We start from the raw sequence: 12,297 nt of genomic DNA, 5'->3' as shown, positions 1-12,297 counted from the left end.
CTGCTCTGGTAAAGATTTACAGTCTCAGAAGTGCTGTGGGGGCAGTTCTACTCTGTCCTGTAGGAGACTGTGAATCAGAAACAACCAGGGTGGGTCTGGGCTTGTTCCTCTCTATGTAACACGCTCATCTTCTTTTCTGTTCTGTAGTTGTTACAGTGCAGCTCTGGTGGCAAGAAGCTGTGCTGCAATCCCAATCAGCTGCTGGACAGGAGAAGGATGGGCAATCTCCTCCCATGCAAATAACTGCCTCTGAAAACTCGCTGGAGGGTCAGCTACGGATTGGAACTGACTCTACAGTACACAACAACAGCAACAACACAAGTTATTATGTGTCATTGTGTTGGAACCACCTCATAGCTGACTCTCCAGATTTTTTCAGGGCCTGTAAATTGCCAGAGAGGAGATTAGCCATCTTTCTCCCAAAGAACAGCTAGTGGATCCAAACCATGGGCCTTCGGGTTGGCAGCGCAAATTCTTACCCATGAGGCCATCACAACTCCCTCCCCCTCTATTCTATAGAGAGCATAAATTTTGAAGGCAACTTCTTCTGTCACCTGTCATCTCTGCAACTTTGGGCAAGTGACACAACCTCTCTCAGTTCCAATAGGCTGCTTATACCATGCTACCTTGTAGCATTGTGAATATATAAAGTAACCACGCGTGGATAGTGTGGATAGCACTTCACCCGTCTTCAGTGCATAGCAGCAATCAGTTCTCCTCGGCTTCCTTTGTGCAATCAATTGTCAATATTTTTCTTTTTCTTATGCCTGTTGCTTTTAAATAAATCAAGGATTTTTTCTGGGACTATCAGTTGTCATTTCTGTAGCTCCTTATCTCTTCTGCTTTTTTATTCTCATTTATTGGTTCAGTTTATGTGTTAGGTCTCCAAATGTCCTTAACATGGCATATATTAACTCACCCTCAAGTCTTGCCTTGACTTTGTTGTTGTTGTTTGTTGTTATGTACTGTTGAGTTGGAACTAACTCATAGCTGACCCTCCTAGTAGGTTTTCAGAGGCAGTAAATGAATTTCCACTGCCCTGGATTCTTAATGGAATCTCTGGGTGGTGCAAATGGTTAACATACTTGGGTACTAGCTGAAAGGCTGGATCTGAAAGATCGAGTCCACCAGAGTAATAGTGGATAAAAGCACTGCTCCACATCGCTTCACAATGGAGCACCTATTTTAAAAAATATCAGCATCGAAAGTCTCATGGAGTTCAGTTCTGCTCTGACACGCAAGGAGTCACTGTGAGTGGTAATGACTCAGTCACTGGTCACTACTGGCACTGATACGAGGAATCTCAGCTGTCCTTAACTCTAAAATCCAGAGGGTAGAGATGGATGGGGAAATTAAACTGAAGATCCTCATCAAGACAGCAGGACTTACTCAGTTACAGGGCTCAACAGTTTTCACCAGGGGCTCAGTTCTGAGACTTACAAGTCTCCTCTTTGGACATAACTTTTCTTGTTCACACTTTCCCCAAGAAGAAATGTGCACACACCTTTCTCTAGATCTTGCCAAACACCGTAGATCAGAATTTCTATTTTAACAAAATCTTCCGAATTCTGACATATAAGAATCATCCATGATTCTTTAAGAATTACTTGTCTATTTTGCCAAAATGTAAATTTTTATTCTGTATTCCTGAGGTAGAAATGCAGATTCTCAGCAGGGGCTGCGGGGGTCAAACCAGATCAAACCTGTTTAAAGCCCTAGTTGGAACAGTTGTGAGGTAATTTGTTATTAATAATAATTTAAGCACCATAGCTTATGAATGATTAACTTTTACTCTAATAAATTGAAGAGATTTCAAGGTTATCATATTCCCTTGCATATTAATAAACTTTCTCAAGTGGGAAATAAAGGGATGGGGTGAGGATGAGTAAGATGTGTTAGGACTGTACAGCATCCAGGCCCTGTCTGGGGAGTGTCCTCTATATGAGAAGTGATGTATTCAGGGAGCGTGTGTGTGTGTGAAAGAGAAACAGACAGACAGACTGACTGATAGAAATATCTAGAACCACTTGATCAACTATTGCGTCACTTCACGATGGAGCTGACTCTGACTCCAAACTCAGAGATCAGAAAAGACAGTAATTATGAGAAGCAAGGAGTAATCAAATCCACACCAGATTCAAAAAGAAGCCTCAGGCCTAGTGAAACATTCTGAAGCAGCACAAAAGCTGCTCATTGAAGCAGCCCAGCATTCACTGGCTCTAGATAATTAGCTAGCCGACCTAACCCACTTTGCCTTTTGCTTGCACCTGATATTATGGACTTCTACCTGTACAGTTTCACATATGTTCTTGGTAGTCTCCTTTGAGTCCATTCCAACTCATGTGAATGCCCTCTGTCAGAGCAGAATTGCCCCATAAGGTTTTCAGTGGCTTTTTTCCAAAGTAGATTGCCAGATGTTCCTTCTGAGGCACCCCAGAGGCAACTCAAACCACAGACCTTTCCGTTAACATCGAGGCACATTGACTGCACCACTCAGGGACTCTGCATAAGCTACATCTTCCCTGGATTCTATACTGTTGTCCCTGGCTTCATTCATCACTATTCTTCTGCATGGTATTTTCCCAAAGGATCTTCTGTGTAGCATCCTTTCTTGCTGAACTACTCCCCCCTCCACAGGGCAGGATCTGTTCCAGCTTCCAGACTAGAACTCAAATAACAACAACAAAAACAAAACACACACACACACACACACACACACACACACACACACACCACCACAAACCCAAACCACTAGGAGATCTAAGCAGATTTTCAAGCCCCAAATCAAAGCAACAATCCATCCATCTTTTCAAGTTAAGTAAAATCAGCAAACCTACAGGATGGCAGTGAAGATGCTACAGTGACCTTGTATGTGGCTTTGAATTACATGAATACTTTAGAAAAACAGACCAGACCAGCCTGAGTGGCACTGACCTTCAAGGGACTCACAGACCAGAAAGCAAGCTGTGACTTTCCAACATTTCACTCTGAATTCTCCTTGGGATTCTACACCAACCTTCTTATCAAGGGCAAATAACAATTTATATCAAGTGAGTGGGAAAGAATGTGGAATTCATTTATTTTAAAGTCTATATGCTTCTGGAGAAAAATGAAATTTCTTTGGCTATAGGAAAAAAGTTGTATTGTTTGGTGAGATTTTTCAGCACCCTGAGATGAGGTCCTAGACTATTAACACACGTAATTAGGCCCAACTCTTAAATTCTGTTACTCAGTTAAATTCTGTTATTCAAGGTATCAATCACTGTTATTGATATAGTTTCACATCTACAGTTCATTCCGAAGGACAAACAACTATTTAAATGGCACCTTCTCCTCAAATTAACTCGAAGTATCCAGCAAACACTGTCTCCTCTTCGTCTCATACCTTGCCAAGTTAAGGATCCAATGAGGAGGGTACCAGCTGATTTTAGGTGGCATCCAAAAGATATAGGAGGTAAAAGAAAAATCTAGGACATTTTTCTCATTTTAAGGACAATACACCATTAGTAACCATGGTGAATAACCTGCTATTACTGACCTGATGTACATTAATATGCACATAATATGCCTAATAAACTTTTAGGAAACAAAAAGCAGTTAATAGCCCATTTCTCCCATTGTTGGGATGTTCTCGACTCCATAATGGAGGATAATGGATTTAGAAATTAGTCATTTATTGTAATACATTATTAATCACGGTATTCAGAAGGGTAAATAGATGTTACAAGAACACCACCCAGGAACTCAATTTCCTCTTAAACGTATTTACTCTTTTGAATTCTTTATGCTACCAGCACCCCTCACACATACAAAAAAAATGTAACAGTCAGATATTTCTCTCCAACAACAGTGATTTTCAATCTTTTTTTTTTAAAGAACCAGAACCTTTCTAAAAAAATGAAATCTTTTACAGAATAACAAATAAAAATGATGAAAAAGGAGATGCTTGAGCCACAGGAAGGGGTAAGACTGGGGTCAGAGGGAACCAGAAGACCATATGATCCTCTTATTATTCAGGCTCCAGGTTCCATCATTGTAGAACTCGAGTTCCTTGGGACACAGTATGAAACTGCTGTTCTATATAAAGCCCTTATATGCAGTTCTCCATAGGGTTTTTAAGCTTGTCATCCAAGTTGTCTCTGGATGGATTCAAACTGCCAACCTTTTGACTGGTAGTCAAGCACTTAACTATCTATACCACCCAGGGCTCCTATATATACACATAAATCCCAAACACATGATACTCAACAGAAAACTAGACAAAGCGCATAGCGGATCTTTTCCACAAGATATAAAACTTGAGGGTGGAGGCCAGGGTGGCAAATTCTAAGTCCAAAAATAAATGCAAACATAAAGAATAGAAATTTTAACACTGATTTACTCAGTATCAGTACATTTACTCAGGAAACTCTGAATGATAATCCCAATGCTATCCAGGATCCAGGAAATGGGTGAGAAATGACTGTGAAAAGGCTTTCTGCTTGAAGGGGAAAAAACCCCACTTTTATAATACTTTATATTTGACCCTTGCAGTTGACAGTAGTCTCAATTCTAGAAATGTATCTTTAAAAGCAATTCAAGAGGAAAGTAATGAGATGAAAATGTCCATTTCAGTTTTAACTATAATATTTTGAAAGCCAAATAATAAGGAACTAATTGAATCAATAATGATAATCCACTAGATGGAATATTGCAGAGTCATTAAAAATACAGTAGGCATTCTCTTCATCAGCTTCCCACATTAGCCGTGTGCTCCATGCCCTCTACAATAAACCCCACGATGCCTCTGGGCCACTTGGCACTCTCCTCTTTTTAATATCCCCAATTACATCTTTGCACAACAATTGAGTCACATTCTAACCCCCATACCCTTGGCTTTTTCCCAGATGTGTTAATATTATTTACATTTGTCATTGTAACAGAATAATTTAAGTATTATGCAAACCAATTAAATATGACTGCTTTAAGAGTGGCAGCTGTTGTTTCTAAGAAAACCAGTTTCAACGTTTTGGAAATATTTGATGAAAGCTAGTCACGGCAATTCACTAATAGAAGTCAAATTACATGTAAGGGGGGGAAATTGCAAAGGATTATAACCCTCCTCCCAAAAAATCATAAAAATACGGGCTACCATATTCAGGTTAGATTACAAGTGTCTTTGAGTTCTTGATGCATTTTAATGAACAAAAGAACTAGGAATTAGATTTCCTAGGCAGCATTTTATGGGAGTGGTTTATGCAAAGATGATGATGCCGAACTCCAATTAAGCAAACCAATTTAAAATTAAAGTCTTGGCCTTCTATTATAAGACTGTCAAATGACTTTGCATCTTGAATTATGTTAAAATAAAATCATTTACCTCATATATGTAGTATTTTGGGCTTTCTCTTGAATCAACTTTAAATTAGCTGACCAGTTTACTACACCCAACTGCAATGATGAAGAGAGAGAGAGCTTCGGTGGCCTAAAGGTTAAAGAGTTGTACTGTCAACCCAAAGGCAGCTGGTTCAAATTCACCAGCTGATGCTCAGGAGGAAGACAAGCACTCTCCAGTCACGTGGTTATGGCCTCTGAAAACCACTAGAGGGTCAGCTGTGAGTCGGTTCTGACTGACAGCAATGAGGCTGATGGTGAAGAAGGTTATATAAAGACTTCACAGTGGCAGAAGTGACTCAGCTTACTATTGGAGCTCCAGGAAGGCCCAGCACAGTAGCTCCTGGCATGTTATTGTTGTTATGTGCCGTCGAGTTGTCATAGCGATCCTATGTACAACAGCCCTAAACTCTGCCCTATCCTGTGTCAATCTCACCATCTCCGACACCACTTCCCTGTATTTGAGTCAGTTCCTCATCACAATCACCTTCCCTCAGGTTTCCAACTCTATAAAACTTGATGGGAGGAAATGGCCCATCTTTATTCCCAGCACCAGACTCTCATGGCCTCTCAGCAGTACAACACACTACGAGCAATACCACCAGAGTGGCATATTACCACTGTGGTTTCTATATGCTCTTAAGTAAAAATCTACTCACAGCTGACCCTCCACAGGCAGTTCATCACACAAGAGAAGAATGCCCATCTTTCTCCCACAGAGCAGCTGGTGGATTTGAACCACAAGCTTTTGGGTTGGCAGTGCAACTCTTTACCATTAAGACTCCAAAGCTCCCTCATTTGAATTAGGTCTCCAGTAAAAGTGTTGGCTCAATAAACCATATGTGAGCTTGAAAAGAAAACACTTCTAGCAAAATGCAAAGTAAAAAACAAAAAAAACTCACCAAGACAGACTATAAAATTACATGTAAATCATAATTACAACTGTTTCTGAAAATGCAGGTAAATAAACAAAGCAAGAAGAGAATGTTATGCTGGGATAAAATGAGTTGTGGGTAGTCTTACACATTTTCAAATCTTTAATATTTAAACATTCCTTAACAAATTCAAATAGATACCAAAAAAAAGAAGAAAACTTTTTTTAAACTGGATTTCTAAAATAAAGAGTGAATTCATATTTCCACATTCTAAGATCCCCAACTGCTTTAACACACTCTTCACTCTAAGCAATCTATTCTTTTTCTAAAATACAATCTGGACTGACTCTTCCCTTGTGTCTCCAAACCATTTAAATAGTGCACTCACCCCTCAGTTACTATCTATTTGCTTTAAAAAAGTTCTCAAAACTTAAAATTTACTTTCCCTAGAGATTCTCAAATACCATCTAATTAAATCATTCAATCAGAAAACAAATTAAAATGAAATATCACTGCAACCCCCAAGGGGAAACTAAACTTTCCGTTATGACTAGAATAGATCTCTGGGGTGAGGTTCCAAAGCCTACTCTAATTGCAAGTCCTACTGAATATCCCACAGAACATTTTGTGACATTTGCAGCTTCCATGACAACTTTTTCTTCCCAAGAAAAGAGAAGCCTGAGCAAGACTGAAGCAAAACTTATTCTTTTGTGAACGGGAACAATTTCATGAATGACAAATAATAGGTGCTCTGGGCATCAGCACTTAGTACTCATCCACTCACTCCCTTGTCCATCCAACACCCACTCAGTGTAGACTGTGCCAAGAACTGTCCTGGGTCTTCAATGAACATTGGTTGCTTGAATTTATTCTCTGTTTTTCAGTGTGAAGCAAAACAAAACCTACAGTTTCCTGACTTCATTATATATGGAAGGAGTTTCTAAGCAAGAAAGATACAGACTCATCACTTCTCAGTCATCTTTGGAGATGGCTGGCTCACTCTGACCAACTTCCACCATTGACAACTGCCCACAGAGACACATGCTTCACTCTCTGGCTTTCTTGTGAGACACTGTGGTATCCAGTTCCATATACAGATTCGAAAGCCAGATTGCCTGGGTTTAAATTCTTTGCGACTTGAATGACCAAGAGCAAATCATATGACCCCTAAATGCCTCAGTTTCTACATCTGTAAAATGTCACTAAGGTTATCTACTTCCTAGGATGGTGAAGATGAAATAAGTCATATATGTAAAGCACTTAGGATAGTGCTTGGTACATACTAGATGTTAGATCATTTTCCCTTCTTTTTATTATCCCTTATTACCTTCAGCTCAGCAGAGTAAATAGATTATTCAAAAGGCTCTATTAACTAAGGGGATTTGAAAGTTAAAATACCTATAAGCCAATTGTTTTCAAGTAGGTACTGGATGATACAAATGATTGTAACACGTTTGGCTGCTAACTGAAAGGGTCACAGTTAAAGCCACCCAAAGGCACCCTGGAAGAAAGATGCAACTGCTTCTTAAAACTCAACTATTAAAAACTCCAAGGAGAAAATCCCAGTTCTACTCTGACACACAGGATTTCCATGGGTCACCATGGGAAAGAATACAAACAGCCCATGACAGCAAGGGCAAGGATCTGAGTACACTGTTCTTTCTTACCCTCCACTTTCCAAAACCACTGTCATCAAGTCTATTTCAGCTCATCACAACCTTCCACTAGGCTTCTGAGGTTGTAACTCTTTACAGGATGAGGCTGACCTTTTTTTTTTCCTCCCTCAGAGAAGTTTGCAGTTTTGAACCACTGACCTTTAAATTAATAGCACACTAGGTAATATACTATGTCACCAGAACTGCATTTGACCAGTCTTGAACTTTGTAGGCCTCTTAATGTGGTACTCTCCAAATCCTAGGTTAGGGATAGCTATCACATTTTCTGGAATAACTGTCATCAGTATTGCTATACTCTTATGATACAACCAACAGACCTCTGCCCTCTGTGTAGTTCATTTCTAGTTTTCTCCAAGTCATTATCCTGGCCCTTCCCCATACACCTGTAAGTTATGCGTTCGACCTTTCTCTAAGGGGTTATCATACAAATATTTGACACATGCAAAAGAACTGGACCAACACATAGTTTTAGGATCTTGCTCCTTTTCAGCCATTTAACACAATATGTATGTATGTATATATGTATTTATGTATATATGTGTATATATATATATATATATATATAAATTTTCAAATGATGATTTAGTTATAGGGTTTCCAGGGAAGGAAAAAAAATCACAAAAGCTTTTTAAAGTTCAATATTGTCCTCACTCACTGTACAAATAGAAGGATAACTAGTAAAGTATGTATGGGAATTCAAGGTTCAGGGAGCAGAAGGGTGAGGATAGGTAGGGGTGAAATCAGGGTTGTACAGTTTGGTGGGTGGAGGCGGGTGAAAGTAAATGGGAAGGATCTGGGTGAAAAGACAGTAATTGATGGGCAAGGTCCAATGGTGATTAATTTTATAAAGCATAATGCATGAGAATGATTGTGTGAAACACAATGTGAATGAAGAGTAGTGTGAAACACCATTTATAGAAGATTTTTAAGCAAACCAATTAAAAAATAAACAAACAAAAATACTGTGATATGGTCCATTCAGGCAGGGGAGCACTGTGAAGAGCTCATGGGTTAATATCCCATCCCCAAACAGAACCGTGCTTGCCTCCTCCCTGCCCAGGCAGAAAGGCACAACAGAGTGATTTTCCAGGAGTGTGCACACATAAAAACTGAGCGAATGAAAACCTCTCCAAATCTGTGGGCAAACTAGAAATGTCAAAGTAAGGCATGGCCTTGTGTCTCCCTGGGAACAGTCTGCATCCCCCTGGGGCAGACACTGTACTTCTACTGCTGATTAACTGTCAGTCCACATCCACACGATGGAAAAGGACAAGTAAGAAATAGCGGCAACAGGCACCCATCAGCTAGACAAATTCGGGCCTGGCAAACCCAGCTGACAAGTCAGACAGCAGAGGCAGGTATGAAGGAGAGGCTGCCATGGCTCACTTTTTCTGGTAGAATGTCAGAGCTAGGGGCTTGTTTTTAAGTCATTATCCAGGTAACACATGGATATGATGATCCTTCCTTTGCTCAATTAAACCTTCCTGGGGGAAAGCATTATTATAACACATGGGAATCACACACCAAGTGAGCTCAGAGCAACGTCCCTGCCCTAGCAGGGGCAGCAGGTGCAAAGGTGGGCACCCAGACAACCATGTGTAAACAGAGTACACTTGGGGCTGACAGACTTTGATCCAATTCAATATTGGCAAAGGTTTGCCTGTCTTGTCTGCAGGGCCCAAAGCCTGGTAGGCATGCCAGGTTCACAGGCGTACTAGGCTCTAACAAGCTTTGCCTTAGAAGTCCACCTCACATGCCTGTTAGAAAGCTGAGGACACAGGGAGGCGAAGAAATACGTGAACGTGATAAACACAGGAGTGTGTGTACATCCGGTAACAGTGGGCGCTTGGAGCCCCCCATCCTCTGCCTCTGACAGCTCACCGGTTTAGGTCTCCTAGAAATAGCGCCCCACACCCCAGCTTCCTTTAGGTTTTAGCCTGGGCACAACCAGGGGAAGCAGCCTTACAACAGGGTCATCCTGGGAGGTCTTTCCGCTCTCCCCAAGCCGCTCCCTGGGCCTGCGAGCACAGCTACAAGCGGGAACCGCCTTCACACAGGCTTGGGGCCCCGGCGAGGAAGGCGCGGCCCTGGGCGGGTTCCTTCGGTTCTGGACTGAGGCGCCACCGCAGTCAGCTAAGCCTCAAGACTCCAGCGCTGTTTCGTGGCCTGACACCTGCTCTCTAAAGGGAAACCCAGAGGTCCTACATCTACGGGGCCTGGGTGAGGGTGATGAATCGCTGTGGGCTCCAGCCATCCCCTAGCTCCAAAGCCTACCGGATTTCCTTTAGCAATTCTAACCCCCTGCAGAACAGCGCACCGCGGGACTGGGGATAGGGTTGGAGCGATGCAACCTTCCTAGTGCCAGCTTGTCCCGCAGCCTGGTAGTTCAAAACGTCAACAGCTCGCCCTGGGCCCTTAGTGCGACCAAAAGAGTCCCATTGCCCGAGCGCTATCATGGACACAAGCATTCATTCATTACACACTCCAAATGGGACTTGTGTGCGACCCTGTGAGCCCACGAACAACCAGTTTGGAGTCACACGCACATTTGGACACGTGCGCAGCGCGCCCCCACACCGCCAGGGAACTGCACACACCCGCGCGTGCAGCCCGCGCACACACGTGTGCTTGGAGACGCGCGCACGGCCGCAGCCCCGGAAGATCCCCGCGGCAGGTAAATGCTGATGGGCAGACAGACCCTTGACTCCATACCCCGCCTCAGAGCCCCGCGGCTCCCTCCACTGAGGCGCATCCGCCCTGGCGCGCCCAGCCCCAAGCAGCGCACTCCAGGACCTCGTGGAAACGGCCCAAGTTTCCAGGGGTGCCCATACCTTGGATGTGCTGCTTGATAACATTCTCCAGGTGGTCCAGTCGCTCAATGATCTTCAGGGTGTCCCCTTTGTCTTCCTCCAGCTTCTTTTCAGGCGCCGGCTCCTGCCCCCTCACGTACACACTGGCGATGTAGTTGGTGACCCAACCCACATAGAGCAGGCAGATAATGTTGGTCATGCCGCTCAAGATCACGCAAGTGGACACTAAAGTTTTGGTCTTCCTGGTGCAAACCATTCTGGGCTCCCTTCTCCATATAGAGCTCTCGGGGCCCTCCTCGCTGTGCGCCCTGGACTCCGCGGCGCTCACACACCCCCTAGTACACTCCGGGTCGCTGGGCACCTGAGCACCTGAGTCCCGGTGTTTTCCACAGCCCCGACGCCAGCAGTGGGGCTGTCGTTCCCAAGTTTGCAGCTCTCGCCTCTGCCCACCCGGGAGCTTGACAAAAGAAATGAGGTGATTTTTGTTTCCAAATTAAAAATCGTCAAGCCCTTTCCAGAGAGCTCACGAGTGGCCAGCAGTCTCACAGCCCGAAACGCGTGTCTGGGAAACTTTGTCACTGCCTGGGTCCGCGGTCGCGCTGCTTCCCATGGCCCAGCGCCGGTTGCCTTGGCGGTCCGACCAGCCCGCGCTGCTGGAAGGACGGCGGCGGCGGCGGCAGCGGCGGGGCGAGCAGCGGAGCCGAGCGGCCCGGCCCCCTCCGAGCGACAAGCGCCACCGCCAATCGCACTCCGGCTCTGGAGAGGGGCCGGTGCCAGGCCGCCGCGGACCAACGGGGAGGGCGCAGGGGGTGGAGTCCAGCTTCCAGGCCCCACCTGCTGGCCGCTCCAGGCTCCTGTTCCCCCAGGGATGCGCCAGAGCCTCCACGGGCGCCTGCTGCCCTAGAGCGAAGGCACCCGAGAAAGACCAGCCGCCAGTCCCAGTCCTTAGAAAATCAAATGAACTAGGAAGATTCCATCTCTCGCTTTGGGGCCGGAACCTGCCAGCCTTTAAGAAGTCCAGTGGTTCAGTTACCCTCATCTCCCTTGGATACCGTACACCTTGAACAGATCCCACCAGTTTAGGCTTCAAGTTTTTCTTATGGTCATCTCACTTCAGAGTAGCAGGCACAGCGGGGGCCTGTGGGCTGCCTGCCCGAGCCTTTATATCCTGAAGGCATTTACTCTTTCCTTGGCCTTACTTCAGTCTCCATCCTACTACCCAACCTCTCTTTTGACTTCTGAACTGCTCTAGAACTAGCAAGGAAGGAAAGGAGCCAGCCCTTCTGACAATTTCCTAAAAGACAACCTGGCGAATTATTAGCAATCTCTAAACCACTACCACCAAAACCACAAAGTTTTTTGTCCTTATGTAGATGTTGAAGTCTGTGCAAAGCACGGTTCTGTTTTGCAACTGCCATTTTACTCTAATGGAACCAAGCTCACCCTGTGCCTAGGGTAACCAAGCGGTAAAAGTGCTGAGCTCTCTGTGCAAGATAAAACCCCTCTACCTGCTATTTGTGATAGTAGGGAGGGCAGCAGGAAAGAACTGTAATTGACAGTCCA

At 44.1% G+C, this 12,297-nt stretch overlaps 1 protein-coding gene across 1 annotated transcript in view; it reads right to left on the bottom strand.

Annotated features, from left to right (window-relative positions):
- Window positions 1-10,990, bottom strand: part of GALNT18 (UDP-N-acetyl-alpha-D-galactosamine:polypeptide N-acetylgalactosaminyltransferase 18) — a 481,364-nt gene extending 470,374 nt beyond the window's left edge. The window contains exon 1 of the mRNA XM_006885591.1: window positions 10,756-10,990. Within this exon, the coding sequence (XP_006885653.1) occupies window positions 10,756-10,990 (235 nt within the window). The remainder of the gene's footprint in view (window positions 1-10,755) is intronic.
- Between the last annotated feature and the right edge of the window lie 1,307 nt (window positions 10,991-12,297).

Source organism: Elephantulus edwardii, unplaced genomic scaffold (genome assembly GCF_000299155.1).
Source record: "Elephantulus edwardii isolate Elephantulus edwardi_28Jun2011 unplaced genomic scaffold, EleEdw1.0 scaffold00044, whole genome shotgun sequence".
NCBI lineage: Eukaryota > Metazoa > Chordata > Mammalia > Macroscelidea > Macroscelididae > Elephantulus > Elephantulus edwardii.
The sequence above is the reverse complement of the archived record's forward strand: the minus strand, read 5'-3'. Positions and strand labels throughout refer to the sequence as shown.